We start from the raw sequence: 23,729 nt of genomic DNA, 5'->3' as shown, positions 1-23,729 counted from the left end.
GTTACAGCAGCCAGAACAGGCTAAGACACTTGGTTTGGTGGATACAGCAGCCAGATTATTAGATGTGGTGAGTCATATAAACCATAAAGGGACCTAAGGACACCTCGAGAAAGATCCCTGAGCTTTTCTTAGTTGAAGTGCAAGAGAAGCAACAATTCAGAGCCCTGGCTCACTGGGCAGGCTTGGAGGCCAGAAGAGAGACAGCTCTGTTTGGTCACCACAGAAGGAAAAAGACAACTAATATTATTCCAAAGTGAAATTTCTCTATACACTTTGAAACATAATCTAGGGGGACAGTTAGATGATAAACCACACATTAAACCAGAAAAGGAATTTATGACTTTTTTATTGCCCCCAAAAAATTGAAAAAGAAAGAAAATTCCTCCAATCCAAATGGGAGTGGAGGTTTAACTATACAGGATCCAAGACACAGGTGATAGTGGCTGAAAGCCAGGGAGCAGTGCGCAGCCAGAAATAATGTAAGACCCACAGTTGCTGGGAATGGGACTTGTTTTCCATCCCCCATGTGAGTGCCTTTGTCTTGCTGCTTCTCTGTGGTTGGTTCTGTTCAAACAGGGAGCTGTTACCCACTTCACCTGCGTCACCTGGCCGGCGTCCCTGCACCTGACGTGCGTGGCTGTTCTCTCTAAAGGGAAGTGACCTGAGCCTCACAGCACCTGGTGGCCCGTGTGTGGGACATGCCAAGCGCGTGCTCACGCTCCTCGCCAGGGTGCATATTTACTCACAATGTCAACACGTATCGTTGTGTCTGCTTGTGCATCTGGACTCCCTCCATGGGCAGCACCCAGAGCAGGCAAGGCGGCATTAGCCCAGCTCTGGAGGGAGTTGGGATGCTGTCCTATGTCCTGGTGGACGAGTGTGGCCGTGCCATGAAGCAAATACCAGCGCTATCCGAGTCAACCTGCGGGCAGCTCGTGCACATACACGGTCAAAAGTTGTGCTGCACTCGAGCTGGCGGTGCCGGACAATAAACATTTCTGGGGCAGGCACTCCGTCTTAGGCACCCGGGCTGGTACATTGGGATTCCCTTCAGGCTCCGTGTTTCCTTGTTCTGGCTTATTTGCCTAATCGCAGGAACAGGGGCTGACCCACAAAGGGTCCTCAAAGGTCCCTCCCCTTCAACGCTGGCCTGCCCCTGCCCCTGCCCCTGGGCTGTCCTCCGCTGTCCCTCTACCTGCTAGGTCCCCCCAACCCCCTGGAGCTGCACACTTTGTTGGATGAGAACTCTGAGGGCAGCTGTTTGATGGGTTTTATTCCTCGCTGAGGCCCAAGCACCTGCCACAGGTGAAAATGCCCTGCAGGTGTTTGCTGAGTGGCTCTGTGGTGTTTGATGTTTGCACGCTGACGTCTTGAATGGCATTGTGCTCGAACTCTTGCTCTACTCTTTGTCCTGCTCTGTTTAAAAGGTCTGCTGGGTGCTACGTGCACATCGAGGCTGCTGCGGCCAACAGCCCCTCAGCATGCCGTTGAACGCTTGTTCCCCTTCCGCCGGGGGCACCGAGCTTCCCTCCAGTGCCTCCCACCACCCGCCCTGCAGCAGCAGCACACAGGTGCCAGCACATGCCTGCACCTGGTTTCCCTTGCATCACTTCGCCAGAACCTTCCCCCTGCACCTTTCTCGCCGTTAGACTGGGCAGGGTGCACAGTGGCATCTCCCTGCATTTCTCACTTCCAGTGACCTTGAGAAAGTTCTCCCTTTTGCACTCGATGTTTGTCAGTTTGCTGGCGCTGCTTTTTTTACAAGTCCCTGTAAACGTAGTGGCTGAACACGACACACATTTATTCTGCTACAGCCTCGGGATAGGTCAGGAGGGGCTTCCTCTGGACGTTCTGCAGAGAATTTGCGTCCTTGTCTCTCCAGCATCTAGACGCACCGCACTCCTGGGCTGGTAGCCTTGTGCCTCTGATCCTGTTCCTGTCCTCAAATCTTGTTTTCTGACTCTACCTCCTGCTTACAAAGACCCTCGTGATCATGCCGAATCCACCCAGATAATCCAGGATGACCTCAGGGTCCTGAACATAATCACATCTGCAAAGGACCTGTGGCCACACATGGTACCATGTTCACAAATTCCTGAGATTAGGACCTGGATATCCCTGGGTCGGGGAGGTCATCACTCTGCCTGCCAGAAACGCCTTTCGTATGATTTGGCAGTTTTTCTGTCAGGTTTTCTGCCTTTTTCTTGATGATTTGCAGAAGCCCTCTGTGTGTTTTAACATAACACGATCCTGGTTATTTGATGAAATACTGCAGATACATTCTCTCTGCACGGCGTAGGTTCGTGAACCCTGTCTGCGGTGAACATAAACTATTCACATGGACTTTAGATTCTTTTTTTCAACGTCGTGGACTGTGCTTTGGGAGTCTCGTTTCCCCACCTACAAAGATCCTTACTAAGATTATTCTAGCTTCATTTTTAACATTTAAGAATTAAGTTACCTGGAGTCCACCTTTGTGTAAACACTCTGACATAGTTACTGGTTCTTCGTTTGTCCATGCAATGATTTTCTCACCTGGAGTGAGGACAGCAGTGGGGCTTCAGGGACTTCTGCAGGGCCCTCCTCCTGCCCGGCAGCCCGGCTGACACCACAGTGCTGGCATGGCCCACGGCCACCTCGCAGCCCACCTGGCCGCCGTGCCTCTCGTGGTGGAAAGGAGGGAACTGGCTGCACCGCTGCTTCTGCCCTGCGGGAGGATGTGTCTGTGTCTGGGACATGCCTCTTGGGATAGTCACTGGGCTCCTCCGGCCAATGCTCCCTTCCATTACGCAGACACCCAAAGCTCACGGAATAGTAGTGATACATAAAGACCACTGAACTCTTCCCAGACAAGCAAGTGAATGATATTTTCTCCACTTGGCATGGACCAGGATGTGCTCCCCCTAATACAAATGGGTAAATAGGTAAATGGGGTAAATAGGAGCCACAGGCTACTGAGAACCTGCAGGAACAAGAGAAACTGTAAAACAGGGCACAGTTTCCCTTTAGTAAAGGAATGCTACATTTGTAAAGAGAATTTCCATTTGTGCAAGTTGTTTCTCTGCTTTAGCGAGGACTCTGGACGACCTTCCAGGAGGGAGACTCGGGTGAAATCCGCAGAGCGAGCCCATTGAGCACCGTGTCCCCTGCCTCTCCAGGCCAGCCTCCCCAGTTGCCACTCTTGCCTCTATTTGAGCTACGATGGCATGCATGCCCGAGCTGTAAGGGCTGCTCTGGGCGCCTCATCCTGTGGGCATGCAGGACGCCTGTTGACAGACTGGTTTTCTTCTCTCACCCTGTGTCCTGCCAGTCTGACAGGCGCCCAGCCACAGGGCCTGAGATGGGTAGACGAAAAAGACCCCTCTTCCCCCATGAGATCTCTGTGGGGCCAGGTTGCCTGTTCTGTGCATGTGCCATGGTGCACACGGTCTGCGAGCTGCCCGGCCTCTGGCGTCGGGGCGCAGGCAGGTCAGCGCCAGGGAGGCTCCTGTGATGGCCCCCTCACTCCCTGACCTGTGAGGCAGTCTTTGAAAACCCAAGTGAAATAAATCTGCCTTATTTGCCAAGTACCGTATTTCCTATGGAAGAAAGCAGCTTTAAAAATCAGATCCCAAGGGCAGCCCGGGTGGCTCAGCGGTCTAGTGCCCCCTTCAGCTCAGGCTGTGATCCTGGAGTCCCGGGATCGGGCTCCCTGCGTGGAGCCTGCTTCTCCCTCTGCCTGTGTCTCTGCCTCTCTCTCTCTCTCTCTCTCTCTCTCTCTCTCTGTGTCTCATGAATAAATAAATAAAATATTTTTAAAAATCATTTAAAAAAATCAGATCCCAAATGACAGGGGCCCAGGAGGGTATGTCTACCTGTCGTGGTCCAGGCTGGACTGCAGGTCAGTGACCGGGAGATTCTGGAGTGCATTGGAGACATTTTACATCTTCTCTTTTCCCGTCCTCTGGCTTATTCTAACCTTTTAGCACAGCATTTAAAATAGGCTGGGCGGGGCAGCCTGGGTGGCTTAGCGGTTTAGCACTGCCTTTAGCCCAGGGCCTGATCCTGGAGACCCAGGATCAAGTCCCATGTCAGGATCCCTGCATGGAGCCTGCTTCTCCCTCTGCTTGTGTTTTTGCCCTTCTCTCTGCATCTCTCTGTGTCTCATGGATAAATAAATAAAATGTTTTTTAATAATAAATTTATTTTTTATTGGTGTTCAATTTGCCAACATACAGAATAACACCCAGTGCTCATCCCATCAAGTGCCCCCCTCAGTGCCCGTCACCCATTCACCCCCAACCCCCGCCCTCCTCCCCTTCCACCACCCCTAGTTCGTTTCCCAGAGTTAGGAGTCTTTATGTTCTGTCTCCCTTTCTGATATTTCCCACACATTTCTTCTCCCTTCCCTTATATTCCCTTTCACTATTATTAATATTCCCCAAATGAATGAGAACATATAATGTTTGTCCTTCTCCGATTGACTTACTTCACTCAGCATAATACCCTCCAGTTCCATCCACGTTGAAGCAAATGGTGGGTATTTGTCGTTTCTAATGGCTGAGGAATATTCCATTGTATACATAGACCACATCTTCTTTATCCATTCATCTTTTGATGGACACTGAGGCTCCTTCCACAGTTTGGCTATTGTGGCCATTGCTGCTAGAAACATCGGGGTGCAGGGAAAATTGGACATCCACATGCAGAAGAATGAAACTAGACCACTCTCTTTCACCATACACAAAGATAAACTCAAAATGGTTGAAAGATCTAAATGTGAGACAAGATTCCATCAAAATCCTAGAGGAGAACACAGGCAACACCCTTTTTGAACTCGGCCACAGTAACTTCTGACAAGATACATCCACGAAGGCAAAAGAAACAAAAGCAAAAATGAACTATTGGGACTTCATCAAGATAAGAAGCTTTTGCACAGCAAAGGATACAGTCAACAAAACTCAAAGACAACCTACAGAATGGGAGAAGATATTTGCAAATGACCTATCAGATAAAGGGCTAGTTTCCAAGATCTGTAAAGAACTTCTTAAACTCAACAGCAAAGAAACAAACAATCCAATCATGAAATGGGCAAAAGACATGAACAGAAATCTCACAGAGGAAGACATAGACATGGCCAACACGCACATGAGAAAATGCTCTGCATCACTTGCCATCAGGGAAATACAAATCAAAACCACAATGAGATACCACCTCACACCAGTGAGAATGGGGAAAACTAACAAAACAGGAAATCACAAATGTTGGAGAGGATGTGGAGAAAGGGGAACCCTCCTGCACTGTTGGTGGGAATGTGAACTGGTGCAGCCACTCTGGAAAACTGTGTGGAGGTTCCTCAAAGAGTTAAAAATAGATCTGCCCTACGACCCAGCAATTGCACTGTTGGGGATTTACCCCAAAGATACAGATGCAGTGAAACGCCGGGACACCTGCACACCTAAATAAATAAAATCTTAATAAACAAATAAAACAGGCTGGGTGCTCAACAAACATTACCGACCAGTTTGACAGCCCAGGTAGGGGAGAAGTGTAGGACTCAAGGGGAAGCCTTTGAGGTGGTTCATACATTCTGACATCCGTGGGCAATGAGAATTGGCAATGGCAGGGTGAGTGGGAGGGAACAGGAATAGAACAGAAATGGGGAAGTCATTTCTTATAGACTCACGCAGGACCAGCTGGGGCACACTACCCCCCAGGCCCCCCAGCCGCCCGAGTGATATCCATCAGCTTCTCACGAGGTCCTCTCTGCGAAGTAACAGTGCAGTGGAATTACACAGAAGGACAACAGGGCAGATGACAAGATTCAAAGCAGGTGTGTACCATCCTCGCTGAGGAGATGCCAGGGGTGGGGGCAGAGGGGCTTTGATTTTAAGGAGACAGGGGGCAGGTTTGTGGAGTGTGTCAGGTGTGGGGGAAGTACATACAGCAAACAGTGCTCAGCTATGAGGAGGTGACACAGCTGAGACCCCTGCAGGCATGGTCCTCCCCAGGCCGGCCCTGTGCAGTGGCTGCTAGGGAAGGGCTAGCAGCTGGTGGAGGGGCCTGGGGGGGTTGCTGTCAGCAGTGGTGGGGAGGCTGGCGGCCGGGGAGGGGGCACAGCTGATGGGTAGGAAGGGTGCAGGCCGCCAAAGGAAACCTGGGAAGCAATACCTCCCCTGGTGGAGGCAGGAGCCCAGGGTACGGCCCCATTGGGACGGCTTGCAGGTCAGGAGAGCTGAGGAAGGTTGTTGGCGGACGTGGAGGAAGGAGGTCTTGGGGAGAAGCAGCTGGGGGGCTTCGGTCTTGTGTTTTCCTTACATCATGTTGCTTCCATTTGGGAAAGATGCTGAGACCTCGTTGCACCTTCCCCCTAGTCCTCACCAACTTCTATTTACACAGTTGTGACTTAATGATAAATTTATTTTTAATGAAGTTGTAAACTTGAAAAAACAACCGTCTTTAGGATTTGGTGGGGGAGTTTCCAGACAAGGGGCTTTTCTGTCATCCTTGAGAATTCCCGTCACCTCCCAGCCTCACTGGGTCCATTCAGGCTGCCCTCGGTGCCCCACCACTGCCTCCCTGGAGACGTGCCAGCTCAGCGTCGGGGCTGGCGACTATGGGATATTGAACAGGATTGTCCTCAGCCAACGAACCTCCCCCACTACCCCAGGGCAGGCGGTCCCACTGCCCAGAGCGTGGGGTGTCTGCGAGCTTGCAGAAAGGGTGCCCATGAGGCAGTGGGATGTACCTGCTTCTAGCAAGGTGGGAGGCACCTGCCTCCCAGTGTGGAACCCCCTCCCCGCCCCGAGTGCAGAAGGTCCTATACCTGCTGTGGACACAACCAGGGTGCCTGGGGCAGGACAGGCAGGGCCACCCACTTACTCAGCGCCCGCTGCAGCAGGGGAGGCAGCCGGGCTCACCTGCAATTGGCAGACACTGAGCAGCAGACAGAGGACTGGGACCTCTGCTATGGGAAAGGGCAGGGCCAGGGAGTGCGGGGTGCCCTGATGTAGGCCGTGGGCACAGAAAGCCGTGCCTGGGCCAGTGAGGACAGTTGTCCTCACAACTAGCTCTGGGGACACCTGTGGCTTCCGATGGTGGGGCCTAAGTTAGCAGTGGGGACAAACTAGGGACGCTGTCAGTTATTGATCAGTTGGGCCAACTGTCATAGGGTCAGTGTGGGATTTCCTGGGTGGATCACTAGGGATACAGGTATGACTTCCAGCACACTGGGCCCTGGGGATGGTGACTGTGGGGAGCAGGGCTGGGTCCCCAGGGTGGGTGACTATGGGGGACAGGGATGGGCCCCAGGGCTGAGGGGCAGGGTCTCTCCCCAGCCTGGAGTGACTACTGGCCTATCCCCTCTGTATCTCCTTCTGCTCTGTGTTCTTGCAGGCAGTGCCTCCAGGAAGACATAGCACTCTGCTCACATGTCTGCATTTGTGTGTGTGTGTGTGTTTAATTTCAATTTGCCGACATATAATCTAACACCCAGTGCTCATCCCATCACATCCCCTCCTTAATGTCCATCACCAGTGACCCCATCCCCCACCTCCCCTCCAGAGACCCTCAGTTTGTTTCCTAGAGTTAATAGTCTCTCATGGTTTATCTCCCTCTCTGATGACTTGCCATTCAGTTTCCATTCCTTCCCCTATGATCCTCTATGCTGTTTTTTAATTTCCACATGAGTGAGATCATATGATAATTGTCTTTCTCTATTGACTCATTTCACTCAGCATAATACCCCCCAGTTCCATCCATGTTGCTCTAAATGGTAAGTAGTCATCCTTTCTGGAGGCTGAGTAATACTCCATTGTGTATATATATCACATCTTCTTTATCATTCATCTGTCGAAGGACATCGTGGCTCCTTCCACAGTTTGGCTGTTGTGGACACTGTTGCTATGAACACGCCTGCATTTTCAAGCCCCGGAGAGAAAGCCGGAGAGGCCAGGCCATGGACATCACAAAACCACCGCATGGAAAGACACAGCCGTCCTTCTCGTTAACACCCTCCTCCAGGTCTCAGGATATGAGCCACAGCAACAATCCATTCTTTAAGATAAAGCCGGAGGCTCCGACTGACCAGTGTCTCTATCCTCACCAATTTCTTCGAGAGGACTTCCCGAAGCGATTTCATACCAAGTGCCAATCTTGGGGACCTGTTCCAAGCAGACTCCCCTGCACATGACGGGGTGGTTCTCCAGGGAAATGCTGGGGCTGCCCTGATGATGGTGTGACAGGGCGCATCTGGCGTGGGGGCTCCCCGAGTGGCCCTGTGCCCTGCAGGTGGGAGAGTGTGGGGTCAGTCCCCAGGGCCAGGCCCTGGCTCTGATGTTAGTGAAACAATAGCCGAGGTCTAACACCCAGATGTGACTATGTTTGAGGGAACATGAAAATCAGGCCTAGTTGGAGTTTACAGCCTGCATCCTCAACATCACCTTTGTGAGTAAAAGATTTACCCAAACGTTTATAAAATAACCCAAATCCTGTTACAGATCAAACAGCCCTCCCTCCTGTGCTCTGCAGGGCAAGAGCTTTCCCTGAGCCAGACTGCAAGAGTGGCAGGTAAGCCGAGGTCCAAAAAACCCTAATTCCAGAGATCACCTCTTGCACCAACATGTCTGAAAGTCAACATTTTGTGTCCTTCTCCTAGAGAAATGTCTCACTCACTTGCCAACCAAAGCATTTCTGAATGAAAAAAAGTAATGTTTTCACACAAAATTAGCATTTCAAATGGTAATTTAAAAACGTCCCAAAAATAGGCCTGTGGATTTTATACTCACTCTGAGGATACAAGTATGTTTTCTGAAGGCTCAAGCTCACTTGTGTCATGGGGTCACATTAACAGTGGAAATGAGAGCACAACAACTCTGCCTGGAAGAGTCCTCCTCTGAAAGGCATAGATGGGCAACTGTTCCCAAGGAGGCCATTGGCGGGTGGCAGGAGCGTGGAGGCTGAGAGCAGGGCCTCCTGGGAATGGTCCCCAGTGGACGGATTGTCCAGGCTGGAGCCAGGCAGAGAGAGGGACCAGCCTTGATCCCGACCCGTGTCCCACTGTGCAGAAGGCGCACAGTGTGCTCAGTGACTTTGTACGAGGCATCTTCTAGAGAAAAGGTGTTTGTGATGTATTTTGAGGCCCTGAGACACAAAATAGAAGGAAGATTGGACATTGCAATTAAAAGGCTGTTTCAGCTGGTGGCCCGTACCTGTCGGAGACACTCAGTGGTTTACCTGAGCTGAGCTCCACCGTAAGACCCATAGGAAAGCCATAGAAACACAAATACACACCCTCCTTTGCTTTCAGCTTCTTGTTAACTTGGGCAGTTCCAGGAGGTAAAACCTTCTGTCCTGCAGAACCCCAAGTATGGCCACCCTGTGTCTGCACTGCCCTGGGCTGCACCGGCCGGGCTGGCCACCTCTGAGCTCAGCGCAGGTGATCATGCGTTGTCTCATTCTGTTTGTGCAGCTCGGCCTCTCCTACCAGACTGGGAACCTGAGGATGCTGATGCTCCCATGAAGTTGATCTCCCTGCTTCCCAACACCAGACTCCCTGCTTCTCTCCTGGTGCACCAGATTCTCACACACGTTCACACCAGCATGTCTGTGTCTGGGGTTTCTTTGGCATGCAGGTTTTTTTCTTTTAATTTTAGGTTGAACTGAGTCAGAAACATTGTCAAGGCTTCAGCAAAAGGCCGTTTCCAAAGCCATGCAGTGTGTAGAACTACTGGGTAAGGGTGGATCTTCAGAAAGATTTTAATCTCTTCCATAAGCTCAAGAAAATCTCGGTAAAACTTGGCCATTGCTGACCTGTTACATTACTACTCGGTAAGGCAAGTGCAAATATTCAATTTCTATTTCAGGCAAAATGGCATGCAGGTTTTTAATTGGCTTATCAAACTCAGGGACCATTAATGTCAAGAATGGTCCTCTGTAAAAATGAGTGGGAAATATCAGAGAGGGAGACAGAACATGAGAGACTCCTAACTCTGGGAAACGATCAAGGGGTGGTAGAAAGGGAGATGGGCAGGGGGTGGGGGTGACTGGGTGACGGGCACTGAGGGGGGCACTTGATGGGATGAGCACTGGGTGTTATGCTATATGTTGGCAAATTGAACTCCAATAAAAAATTAAAAAATAAAAACAATTCAATAAAAAAAAGAAAGAAAGAACGGTCCTCTGTTGTCATCCTTCCACATAAAGCTCCTGGAACGTGGGCCTGGACTCACTACACCCGTCACTAGGGCCACCCCCACTCCCGGCTGGGAGCTCACAGGTCCCCACGTGGTTCTGAGGCACGCCAGCCTGGTAAGCACCGCCCTGTCCTGTCTGCCTTCTCCAGATAAAACACTAAGACCCACACAGGTACCCCGGCCACCTGCAAGTCCTGTGGCCCTTGATGACCAGGACCTTCTAATGCCCACACCAAGTAACCTAGGATAACATTCAGGAAAGCCCACACTCAGAGAATGACAGGCAGGAATTTGTAAGGTGACTGCACCATCAGGGCGTTAAATAAAGCCTTCCTGATGATCTGCTATATAATGTATTTATTAGTGCCATGGGCTGTGTTTTTGTTTTTGTTTTTGTTTTTTTTCATGGGCTGTGTTTTTAAAAAGAAAACATCACCAATGATGTCTCTGACCTGCTGGGTTTGTGTGTTTAGGGTTCTAGGACAGATTCTTTTTTTTTTTTTAAACATATTTTTTTTAATTTTTATTTATTTATGATAGTCACAGAGAGAGAGAGAGAGGCAGAGACACAGGCAGAGGGAGAAGCAGGCTCCATGCACCGGGAGCCCGACATGGGACTTGATCCCGGGTCTCCAGGACCAAAGGCAGGCGCCAAACCGCTGCGCCACCCAGGGATCCCTCTAGGACAGATTCTTTAGTTCACAAGGAACAAAATGCTGTTTGGCCTTCAAGCCTGTTTCCAAGGTCTGGCGACGGGACCTATTCTCTGAAAGGACAGCCCAAGGACAGCAAAGATGACTCTATCTGGCACCCCGGCAAACCATGGATTTGTTTTCAAACGGGAACTCTGTGCCACACCCCGACTGGTCTCTTTATCTCAGTGGGTAAATTTTGCCTCCCAAAAGGTGGAATGTTTCGACCTTCCTGTCCTCCCGTGGAGATCAAGCCCTCTCGCCAGCACGGAGGTGTTGTAAAGCCCTGGTTGTGCTTTGTGACACAGGTCTTCCGCGAACCGTGTTCAGTAGACGAGCGTGACCACAGTGACCTCTGCTCTTCCTTCTTCTCAGCCGATCCTGCCTCGGAGAAATAACTCCTGCCTGTTGTCAAACCTGTGGGCACCAGCTTGCCCGTGGTTAGTCCCTGAGCTCATCATGTGGGATTCCTGGCTAATCTGTGCCGAGGATCAGCACCCCGAAGGCGCCCCTGTGGCCCCGTGTCCATCCCTCTCACATGGACCTTGACGTGCTTTAACTTAAGGGACCGAATTTAGCTCCAGAACAAGCTGGAAGAGTGTGTGCAAAACTGAGTTAGGGAGGAAATTTGCGGGGAGACCAGGAGAGAAGGCCGCTGAGTTGGGGTGAGCGACCTGCAGAGAACTGCAAGCTGTGAGCAAGACCTTGCATGGCAGGTGCATCCTGCCCTGACGACAGAGGTGCAGGGAGACGTCTCAGGAGGCCTCCTGGAAGGGGTCTGTGTGGCCCACAGTGCTGGACGACAATGAGTAACGGGAACCCCTGCCATGGGAAGGAGGAGGCAGGCCCAGCTCCTCAGGCTCCCAAGGGCCAGGCTGTGGGCTGGCGGGGGGTCTGCCTGTGGGAGGCGGGAGGGAGGGGGACCCCCCAGAGCACCGAGGGACATTGTGAGCTTGTAGCCCTGCTAGAGATGCAGATGGGCTCCAGGGGGAGGAGCGGACCCCGCAGGGCCTTGGGAAGCCCTACGGTTTCAAACCACAGAACCTTGTGGAACTAGGGCCTGTGCCTCCTGCATTTGAAGTGCCAAGGTGCTCAGCTCGGTTATTAAGTTATTGCAAATTGAATGATGTCTAGCGGCTTTGGGCTCTTCAGAGTCTACCAACTGGCCTACTCTAAACGAGCATTATTCTGGTAAGCAGAGAAAAATAAATAATTTTTTTTAAAGATGGTGAGTATTTTAACACCAATACAGTAAATGTATCACTATTAAGCTGAATGAGAAGGAACAAGGAAATTGTAGACGACTTTCAAAAGCACGGTGGTAAAAAGGAGAAGGAAGAAAGGAAGGAAGCAAAGGAAGGAGGGAAGGAAGGAAGAATGCCGCCCAGACAGGGCCAAGCCGGGAAATGCAGAACGGAAGGAGCGGGCGGAGGCCGTGTGGACGGGCTTCGGCTTCCGGACGTCCCCTGCCAGAGCTTTCTGAGCAGGCTCTGAGGCCGCCGGGGTCACCGCTTTCTCCGAGTTTGGAATTTGCACAGAGTAGGAAGGTCAGCAGCCCCTGTCGATGGCTCTAATTATTATCCTGCTGTTTTTCTTCTTTAAAAAGATTTTTTAAAAAAATATGTAACATCTTTAAAAAATGACACATCCAATGGTGAGATGGGATTCACTCATGGGTCCGGGGAAGCCGGCGCTGCGGACCGTCAAGTCTACCTGGTTCTTCCACACAGGACGTCGTGGACACAGTGCAGAGGGGTGTTTCCTGCACTGCGGGGTGCGTCAGTGTGTGTGTGTGTGTGTGTGCACGTGTGTGTGGGGTGTGCATGTGTAAGTCAAGGTGGGCAGAAGGCCCTGTACGTGTAAAAGCTGCCCCAGCTCCATCACCCTGCCCTGGGTGAGCCCTCGCAGAAAGTGTCCCCATTTCAGCTTGAAGGAGGTCAGGACACACACCCCAAAAGTTGCTGCTTGACGACTTTGAGCAGAAGGCATTGGAAAAGCAGCCGGCACCTGGAGAGGCTTTCCCTGAATGTCCCTCCTCTGCCTGAGGACAGACCCCCCACAGGAACCAGTTGTGACCAATCACCTCCCTGGAGTCTGACCCACCCCAGGCTTTGTCACAGAAGGCCACACTTCCCCAGTGCTCTCCCCAGGGCCCTGCGTCTCCTAAAGTCGTAACTCTCCCAGAAAGCCCCCCAACCTCACCCCCAGTGAAGCCAAGGCCCCAAACCACTCTGCAGTCCAGGGTCGTGAACACATGCCCCTCTTCTCCTGTCACCCTTCCTGTCTCAGGGTCCCAAGCTCTAGAGCCCAGGAGGGTGTGGAGTGGGAGGGCCTTCCTCCCCTACAACTTCCTAAGACCCCAAAAAACGGTGGCCAGCAGTTCTAATGCCTGCCCCCCCAGGCCCTACCCTTCTCTGCCCATCTAAGGACAGTGTGCAGGCTCTGGGGCAGCTTTTACTGACTGGTGCCCGCTGTCAGGACGGGTGGAAGCAGCAGGATTCCCACTGCCCTCTAGGGGATGCCCCCACTGCCCTGCTGCCTGACAGGGGCTGCCCCAGAGAAGGAACAAGACCAATTCTGGGAGACTTGGTGCAGATGCAGAGCTTACAGCTTGCTGCGGGCGTGGCCCAGACAGCAGGTGGTGGGGTGGGAGGTGTCTGCGGGGAGGGGGACCAGAGGCCAGGACAGCCCACATCCCGCATCCTGACCCGCCCCGCTCCGCTCCCCGCAGGCCTGCCCCAGCTCCATCTCCTGCTTGTTCTGATCTGGGTGTGGATGTGGATGCTCAGGGTGATCCTTCAGCAGGTCCTTGGATGCTGGCACTAGGGCCCCAGTGCCTAACTGTGCACCAGGCACGACTCCGAGGTCCCCCCAGCTACCCAAGGGGTAGCACCCAGGGTTACTCCAGTCCTACTTATACATGAGGGACCCTCATCACAGAGCCAGCAGCTGGTGAAGCTGCCTCCCCAGGTGGGCTGCTTGGCTTACCTCCGCTCTCTTGTCTGCCACAACAGCTTATTTAAAAATGCATGTTTCTGAGTTTCCGTTTTTTAAAAATGTATACATATAACTAAATGCAGAATAACCTTTTTAAATGATTGTAATTTAAAAAGGAATAAGGGATGCCTAGGTGGCTCAGTGGTTGAGAGTCTGCCTTCGGCTCAGGGCTTGATCCCAGAGTCCAGGGATCAGATCCTACATCGGGCTCCCTGCATAGAGCCTGCTTCTCCTCCCTTTGCCTATGTCTCTGCCTCTCTCTCTCTCTCTCTCTGTTTCTGTGCGTGTCTCTCGTGAATGAATAAAATCTTTTTAAAAAATTAAAAATAAAAATAAAAAAGATTAATATGGCTCCTGTTAGGTAAGATGTGGGCGACGATTCAGATGAGGCACCAGGCACATATGTGCTTTGGAAGCAAAGCCTCTGTGGTCAGCAAGGGCACCTCACCCTCTTCTTGGCACTGTCGTGTGTTATTATGCTCCTAACATCTCCTTTCCAGGAGTGACAAGAGGCGCTGGCCTTGGGTCTGGTGACAGAAGGGGCACACTTACTGAGCTTAGGTGACCATCCAGGCAGCCTGGAGGGAGGCGGCTTGGGGGCCAAGGGGTCAAGGCCCCTGTGCCCTCACACTTACTTTTGGGATAGGAGGGTGATCTCCCCTCTAACAGAGGCTGTGTCCCCATCCCTTGGCCCCTCTGAGACATGTGTGCTGAAGGTGGGAGGGGCTCCATCTGCATGACCACTGTGGGGGTCCAAGGCCCACACACCGAGAGGGAAGTAGAGTGTGCACCCCAGGAGCAGGTGGGGGAAGGAAGACACGAGGAGGAAGTGTTGGGGGCTGATGGCTCTGTCAGACCAACCTCACAGGCTTCTCTCTGAGGGCTGAGGGCTAGCCAGGCCATCAGATTCACCTGGGGGTGGTGAGGCATCTGCTGGGACACAGGATGGGGTCCCCCAGAGACCAGGCAACACAGGCCCCACAGGGCTGACGCTAAAGGTCAGACATTGAAGGGTGAGACCTGGGAGGAGCCTCACTGCTCAGGGCTTGTGTTACAGGAGCACCAAGTCTGACTCAGGTCAGTAGGAGCAGGTGCTTTACAATATGCGTTCCCGTGGTTTGCCCAAAGTCACAGGCTTAGTAAATCAAGGGCAAAGTTATTTCTATTTGCAAGGGATTTTTTTAACCCGAAAAACAGAACAGTGCCAAATCAGAAAACAAATTTCACATAAACACATATGTGTTTGTGATATTTTTGGTGTACATTATGTTTAATTGCAGGAATGTGAGTTTTTATATATTTGTCATCACTAGGTATATATTTGGATATAATTGCTGAGGTCACTGGAGGGTTTTTTTACCTGAAACATAAGAAATAAATCAGAACAAATCAATCATTTGAGCCTGTTGTCAATTTTCTCTGTGCAAATTCTTTATAGAGATTTCTTAAAAATTCAAAACAGCAAATGCTCTGTGAACATATTGCATATGTAATTCATGGATATACAGTATATGATGTATATGTATTGTAAAAACTTCCATCACTACAAAAATGGGATCTCATCACTCAGTCCCGCAGCATCCTCCCCAGACATGACAGTGTGAAGTTCCCACCTTTACTGTCAGTTCCCACCTTTACTCCTACTCACACTGTTAGAAATAGTGGACCAAGCAGAGAGTATTTGTTTGGCATGGACTTTGTTCTCAGCCCTGTGCTAGGAACAGATGTATGGGAGCTAGAGACGGTGTGACGGGGACAGACCGTTATTTTAATTTGTACCCGAAGTGAAGGAGCTGGGAGCACAGGCTGGCAGGCAAGCCTGCATCGCGGCTCCTGGGCCTCTGAGGACTGCATCCAAGACAGGAAACACGGCCCACTTCGATGGAAAACAGGATTTCCAAGTCGAGAGGACTGGCAGTCTGCTACCATCTCCGGCCTGGTCTAGGAACTCAGTCTCTCCTGAGGCAGCTCCTTTAGTCTCCAAATAATTTTGGTTGCCAGAAAGTTTTCTCATTTAAAATTAATTTTGCCAGAATAACATCTCACCAAATTGAGCTTTCAGACGAGAATGGCAACTTTGACCGCTGATGGATTTTCAGGGGCTCTCTCAGCTCTTCCTCCTAAGGAGGGCTCAGTGCATGGAAGGTTCCTAACCACATCTCTCTGGATACAGAAATGAATTCTTGTGTGTAAAGCTGTCTTTTCGTGACCCAGGATTGTGTGAAGTGCACCACTTAGAAAGTCTAATAGCATGACTTAATTGTATAAACATCATAAGGGAGTGAGTAAGTGGCCCAGGGGTCAGATTGCCAAAGGAGGTGGAGAGTGCTGCTCAGAGGTCCAGGATGCCCAAAGCTCCACACAGATGATGGCCACCTGTGATAAGCACAGAAGATGACCACCACAGAAGATGGCACTCCTCTTGCCTGCTGCTCAGGCCTCCTGGCCTTCCACCTCCTGCCACCCTGGAGATCCTGCCTTGCTTGCTCTCCTAGAAATAACTGCAAGTGCCGCTTAAACTATTCTGGAATGTAGCCTTTTGATCTATTAAGTCTGGCCTTCTCTGTGAGACCTTCCTGGATATGCAGGGGGTTACAGTGTCACAATGATTTTAAAAGCACCGAAACGTGGTTATAGCAAACTGAAAGGAAACCAGCAGTCTGAGCACAGGCCCCAGCCCCTCCTGCATGAATAAAAGGATCTGTGTTATTTGTTGAAGTGTTCTCAGTTGGTTTTCCATGTTTTGTTTGTAGTGTCCTTGAAAGCGCTGTGTTTGGATCCTGGCTTTGTTTTGTAACCTCTGCTTGATGGTGTTTGACTTTTCTCAGTGTTGTGTTTGCACTGTGTTTATTTTGACAGGCCCCCATGGGACCGTGGGTGCAAACTCGCACGGTGTCCGTAGTACATGCCATCACCTCTGCCACATTGTCTATGTATGGCTGTTTCTTAAGACTTTCCAACCCGAAGGCCAAGCCTGTTTGACCTGGTTTGAAAAGGTGTGTGTACATATAAATTTTTAACATTCTTATATGTTCCCAGGAAGAAGTTCTTAAATTTAATCCCTACTGGTTATTCTTTAGTAAGTGTTCTGTGCTCTCACATGATTTTGTAATATTTGTGCTTGGTGACCCCAGAGATATTTGGGAGTGGGTGGAGTAGGTATGTGCATGACTGTTTATCTCATGATCCTGGTGACCTACTGAGAATGTAAAGTGAGGATCTGTGGGTTTGTTGCCACATGGTCTCACTTTCCAGGTAGCTGGCTACTATTTAAAATTTGGCTTATCCTGCTCAGCACCTCAGCCCTTTCCAGACCTCAGCCACTAACCCTGTAAGGACCCCGTGCCTATCTCCAGTGGGTCTGTTCTTAAGGCTCTTGTAGACCCTTCCCAAAGACAAACTCAGATCTGCTTTTCATCTTAAATGTTCCGCTGCTAATCACTACTGGAAAAACCCCAAAAGTACCCTTGATTATTATTATTATTATTTGTAGTAAAGTTACAAACCTTAAGAAAGTGTTTACAAAAGCCTAGGATTCTGGATTCCTTTTATAAAATATACTTTTAAATTACTCAAATAATACACGAATCTATATTTGGTGTGAAAATATAGGCAATATTGTAGTGCATAGAGTAAAAAGTTTCCCTACACAAATTAAGTTTCCCTACACAAATTTAGGAGAGTTTACACATTAGACTTCTGATAGCTATTCACAAAAAGATCAAATTTGCCTCTCAAAGTTTGAACCAGGAACACCTGGGTGGCTCAGCAGTTGAGCATCCGCCTTAGGCTTAGGGTATGGTCTCCAGGATCAAGTCATGCATTGGGCTCCCTGCAGGGTGCCTGCTTCTCCCTCTGCCTCTGTCTCAGCCTTTCTCACTGTGTCTCTCATGAATAAATAAATAAAATCTTTAAAAAAAATTAAATTTTAAAAAGTTTGTACCATTTACACTGTTGCCAGTAGCTGATGAGGGCTTCCTTACACTGTTCCCAACACTAGGTATGTCTTTATCAGTGTTTGTTCTACCCACTTTGATAGGCGGGGATCTTCTTATATTAAGTTTTAAATGTTAATTCCAGGGCAGCCCCGGTGGCTTAGCGGTTTGGCGCTGCCTTTGACCCAGGGCGTGATCCTGGAGACCCAGGATGGAGTCCCGGGTCTGGCTTCCTGTGCGTGGAGCCTGATTCTCCCTCTGTGTCTCTGCCTCTCTCATGAATAAATAAATAAAATATTTTTTAAAATAAATAAATGTTAATTCCAGTATAGTTAACATACTATTATGTTAGTTTCAAGAATACAATGTAGTGGCTCAACAATGCGGTGCTCCCCTTCATCCCTTCCCCTACTCCACCCATCCCCCACCCACCTCCCTCTGGTGACCATCTGATTGTTCTGTTCGCTAGAGCTAACGTTGGTTTTTTGAGTTGCCATTTTTCTTTTGTTGTTTTTTTTTCCCCCTCTTAATTCCACATCATATGGCATTTGTCTTTCTCTGATTTTACGTAGCATCCATTGCTAGGTGGATATCTTATTTTGGATTTCCCTGATCACAACCGGATTTGAGTATCTTTCTGTATTTCATGGTTTGGCTCTTTTCAGAGACAGGAATGCAAGTCACTTTGTACTCTGGAATGTGTGAAGAGTCTCTCCTCCTTCTGACTTTCGGTAGAGGCAAGAGATCCTCTGCTTCCAGGTAGGTCCCCTGACGGTCCAGGCTGGGGCCCAGGCCAGTGATTGTAACCCGGTCTTAGCTTAGCTCAATCGCCTGTAACCTACACCACGTGTGGCACACGCACATATCTTGTCTGTCAATGGTCAAAAGGGGCTGACCCCTTTCCTCTAGGTGCTCAGGCCCCAGAACCGCAGCGGGGCCTCGACGGGCTTCTGCAGGGCGAGGGGCCCGGAGCGGTCCTCCAAGGCCTGTGCACGGCCCAGGGTGACTGCGGCTCGCGTGACTCCGACCCGGCGGCTCTGGCCGTCCTGCTGCTTTCCCTGGACCTCCTCCACCATGGATCCTCCCAAAGCTGCCCCTGCCCTGTGGGGGCCTGCGTCTGGACACCGCCATCCGCCTCTGGGGGCCGAGGGCACAGCCCCAGCGCCAGGCTCCCGGTCCCGGGGCCCGCGCACACCTGCGGCCGCGCACACCTGCGGAGCCGGGAGCCGGGGTCCGGGGTCCGGGGTCCGGGGTCCAGGGGGGAAGGCAGGCCGGTCGGCCGGACGCCGGGCGCCCCCACGCCCCGGGTCCCCCGCAGCCCCGGCCCCTCGAGCCCCGCCGCAGCCCCGGCCCAGGCCTCCCGCAGGGGTCGCAGCAGCCCGCGCGCCGCCTTCCCTCTCGGGGCGGGAGCCCGGCGGGCAGAGGGCAGTGGGCATGCGCACTGCGCCCGCCCCGCGTCCGGCGGCCGTTGCCATGGCGACCGCAGCCTGGCCACCCCGGCTCCGCCCCCGCGCCGCCGCCAGCCGACCTGGCCGCGCCCCGCGCCCGGGGTGAGGGGTCGGCCCGGGTCCTAGGGCGGGTCCGGGGTGAGGCGGGGCCCCGGGAGGAGGGGCGGCCCGGCGCGGGGGTCCTGGGGTAAGGGGTCACCTCGGGGTGCGGAGGGCTCCAGGGGGAGGGGGTCCCAGGTGTGAGGGGGAGCGAGGGAGGGGGCGGTGCGGGGTGGGGAGTCCCGGGGGGAGAGGGTCCGCTTGCAGGGGGTCAGCCTGGGAGGCGGTGGCCGAGGGTGAGCGGTGGCCGGGGGTTGGGGACCGGGATGGGGGCAATGAAGGTGAGGGGCGGGGGGCAGTTCGGGGTGACCGGGTCGCCGCAGGGGGGGCCGGGGTGAGCCCCTGGGGGGCGGCGGCCGGGAGGGGCGGGGCCTCGGGAGGGGGCGGGGCCGCGGCGGGGCCGGGGTGGGGGGGAGCGCGGGCCCGGGGGCGGGGCGGGTCGGGCCGGGTCGGGGTCCCGGGCGGGGAGGGGGCGGCCGCCCTGGGTCGGGGGCTGTCCGGGGGCGCCGGGCGGGGTGCGGCTGCGGGGCTTGGGGAGGCCGGGCGGGGTGGGCCTGCCCCCGCCCCCGCCCCCGCCCCCCCGGCCCCGCCCCGCCCTGCCCCACTGGCCGCGTCCCGGTCCCGCAGGAGCCGCAGCCCTGAGCGTCCGCGCGCTGCGGGCCGGCCGAGGAGGGGCGCGCCTGGACGCACGGACCCCGGAGCCGCCCCGGAGCATGTGGAAGCTGAGCCGGAGCCGGGTGCTCTTGGACGAGCCCCCCGAGGAGGAGGACGGCCTGCAGGGGGGGGGGCCGCCCGCCGCCGCCGCCGCCGCGGCCGCGCAGGTAGGGGAGGCCGGGCCGGGCCGGGCGGGGGCGGGGGAGGGGGAGGGGAGGGGGCCGGGGCGGCGCTCCCGGTCCGGCACGCACAGGTGGCGCTGCGCAGGTGGGGCCCGGGCCGCGCCGCTGGGGTCCGCGCGGACCCTCCAAGTTCCCGGGCGCTGAGCCCACGTCCTCGGCGACCCCCCAGCTCCGGAGCCCGGGGCAGCGCCTCGAATGCTGGCCGGCTGGCCTTCCTGCCCGAGTGGACCTGCCCGCCGGGGCTGGGGGGCGCCGGGGAGCTGGGGGGGGCGCCGAGGGCCTGCCCGCGACCTGAGCGAGCGCTCGCAGACCGCAGGCTTGTTGGCATGAGTATTTCCTGTCCTTAAACCTTTGTCTGCAGGAAGAAGGCAGGTGTCCTTCGTACGGAGAAGGGGAAGAGCTGGGAGATATGCTTGGAATGCTCAGAATTTTTTAATTAAAAAGGATCCCAGGTGGAGCCTGCGTGCGGCGCATATGTGCACCCCTCCCCCTGTCCAGTGCAGGGTTCTTTTTCTCGCCCTATGAAATTTAGGTCAAAACTCAGCTCCTTTTTTTTTTTTTTTTTTAAATGACGTGGGTCATAAAATTTCTTTTTTGTTGTTGTTAAATGTTTGGAAAGCCCTGCCGCTGCGCAGACTTTTAGGCAGTGAGTGATGACCGGTTATCTTTTGTGCGGAGGTCGTTGGGTCCCCACCTTGCAGCCTGCGGGAGTCCATCCCGGAGGCGGCCCTGGCTAACCCTGAACCGGGGCTGCGTCCCACCGGCCTGTCCCGGGGCCTCGGGGACTCGGGGACGGTGTCAGCGCACATCCTGCCTATAACTTCTGTAACCCCGAAACCTGCAGACTGCCCCATCCCCATCCCCATCGGCAGCTCTTGAGCCTACCGTTGGGGACTTCTGTGTTGTTTGCGCCAGTGGGATTATTTAGCACCTACATCATTGTTACCGGTCAAAGACCAGAAGTGTTGTTTCTGGAGGAACTCTCAAAATGTAAATCAATCCTTGCTGTGTTCTGCTTCCATGTCTCTTAATGAGTCCTAAAACCCCATTTTCTTTCTTCCTACAGAATTGTCATCTTACTTAGCTCACAGTGTATTTTTTTTCTATTTTAATAGACTTCATTCTTTAGGTACCCCACAAAGTTGAATGGAAAAGACAGAGCTCCCCCACACTCCGTGTCCCTGCACATCCACAGCCCCTGGCCACTGTCAACCTCCCGTTTGTTGTAGTCCGTGGCCTGCCATCATCCGGGAGTCCACCTGATGCACACTGGCGTTTACTCTTGGAGTGGTTCTTCCCATGGATTTTGACAATGTAATATGAGATACATCCACCATCAGAGTACCCCACAGGATAATTTCACTACCCTAAAAACCTCCTTGTTCTCCTGACTCATCCTCTACCCTGTGTCCATGGTGTCGTCTCTTCCGGAAGGTCATGGAGTTAGAATCCTACAGGATGGCCTTCTCAGACTGGCTTCTCTTGTTTAGCAATATGTGTTCGCAGTTCCTCTGTCTCTTCTTGGCTTGAGAGCTCTTCTTTTTAGCCCTAACTGACATTTCGTTGTCTGATAGTACCACATATCCACCCCCTGCAGAAGGGTGTCGTGGTCATTTCCAGGTTTGGGCCCTTAGGAATGAGGCTGCTTGCTGTAAATACCTTTGTGCAGGTATTTGTGTGGACATCAGGTTTTAACTCGGTTAAACGCCCAAGAGGGACCGCTGTCCCCAGGGTAAGAAGTGGTTGAGTTTTGTGAGAAACTGCCACTGTCTGTGTCCAGCCAGAGGTGAGTGCGAGTCTCTGCCAGTCCCTCCTTGGCCTCGCCAGCACTCACTGTGCTCAGCGCCCTGGATGGGGCCTCTGATGGGCACACAGTGGGGTCTGGTGGCTTCTCTTTCCCTGACGGTGCGGCATGTGGGGCAACAGTCCTTTATCAGAGATGTCTCTGAAATATTTTCTCCTAGTCCGTGGTCTGACTTCTTCTCCTGCCAGTGTCTTTCACATAGCAGAAGTTTAAAAAGTTTAATTTTATTACTGCATTTTGGAAGTTTTTGATTTAAATGTAGCCCAGGTTGTCAGTTGTTTTTTGTTTTTTGTTTTTTTCATGGATTGTGTTTTTTGTGTAGTATCTCAGAAGTCATGGCTGTGCCCAGAGCCATTGGGGTTTTGTCCTGTGTTTTCTTCTGGGAGTGAGATGGGCTGTGCTTTTTGGGTTACTTTGTTAAGGGTGTGTGTGGCTTAGTGTGGAAACGCTTTGCTGTAGTAACTGTGATGGGTTAGTCATACTCCACATTGAGTTAATCCTGCAGGAGTGAAAAAAAAAAATCCTGCAGGAGGGTTCCTTCTTATCCCAAAGCCAGTTCTTCTTAGAGTTAAATTTTAAAATTCATGACAAGTCTACTGTAAAACTTCTGCCTACAAAATTTTATTTTAAAGTTAAAAGAAGTGGGAGTTAACAGTGGGGAGGGATTGGTGGATCTGTTCAGGCCAGCAGACTCATTAGCTTTGTCTCCAGAAAGTCAGCGGCTGGGGGTGGGGGGGTGGGGGTGGTGCTGCCCTGCTCTAGGACCCCATTCGGTTGGCATTCCTGTCTGCCGGTCTGTTTCCCTGGAAATCCGGTCACATGGCTATAATCTGTGTTTTGTTTAAAAAGAAAAAAGTAGCTTAATGCTAAGTTTGAATAAGTTTGAGATGTGAGGTGTGCAAGGTCGGTTCTGGGATATAGGTAGCACTGAGCTGTTACCACGGTAGTTGTAACACCGAGGACAACCGCAGCTGCTCCTCTGCTGTTGGTCCCTGTTGTCATGAACAGGCACTTGATTGTATTAAAATCTAACAATAAGGTTTGTAAAGTGAATCAGTCACGGCAGTAGTTTAAGAGGCAAGTTTTCATGAGTCTCATGTTTATTTAAAAAACATGTTCTGCACATAGTAGTAGATTTTCGGATGTTAAATGTTAGCTTTATTTACTTATTTATTTATTATTTTTTATTTTTTTTAAACATTAGCTTTAAATTCTTCCCACTTTCCGGTAGGAAGTCTTGTTGCTGTGTTGTATAGCGACCCGTGAGAAATATTTATGCACATACGTAAACGTATGTTCAAAATCATACATCTGCTCTCTGACTACAAGCTTCTCTGCATCCTAAATTGTCCCCTCAATAATATGTGTATTACTGGACCACTTTCTCAGTACTGTGGCCGAAAAGAATTTCAATTTTAAGGCTGCATAATATGAAATGTCAGAATTTAATGGGGTCTCTTCTGATGGATATTGAGGTTGCTGAGCCTTTTTAAAAACATCTACCTGTCAGTTTGATGCGTAGCAGAGAGGGAGGTTCAGAGAGGCTCCCCTAAAGGCTGTTGATATGGTTCTTTAGCTACCTTGAGCTGGACTGTAAAGGGCCTTAGCTAGCTTTAAATGAATGCCTGTATTTTATTTTAAAGATTTTATTTTTTAAAAAATGAAGATTTTATTTTTAAGTCATCTCTATACCCAGCGTGGGGCTTGAACTCACAACCCTGAGATCAAGAGTCACACGCTGCACAG

The 23,729-nt window shown here is 51.9% G+C and overlaps 1 protein-coding gene across 1 annotated transcript in view; it reads left to right on the top strand.

Moving 5' to 3' along the window:
* Positions 1-19,300: 19,300 nt before the first annotated feature.
* Positions 19,301-23,729, top strand: part of LOC112669803 (testis development related protein) — a 41,379-nt gene continuing 36,950 nt past the window's right edge. Inside the window, exons 1-2 of the mRNA XM_035720290.2 lie at positions 19,301-19,382; positions 19,971-20,164. Coding sequence (XP_035576183.1) covers positions 20,057-20,164 — 108 coding nt within the window. The 5' untranslated portion in view covers positions 19,301-19,382; positions 19,971-20,056. The remainder of the gene's footprint in view (positions 19,383-19,970; positions 20,165-23,729) is intronic.

The sequence above is a fragment of the Canis lupus genome, chromosome 25, assembly GCF_003254725.2.
Source record: "Canis lupus dingo isolate Sandy chromosome 25, ASM325472v2, whole genome shotgun sequence".
NCBI lineage: Eukaryota > Metazoa > Chordata > Mammalia > Carnivora > Canidae > Canis > Canis lupus.
Note: the sequence above shows the minus strand (reverse complement) of the source record. Positions and strands in the feature narration are given on the sequence as shown.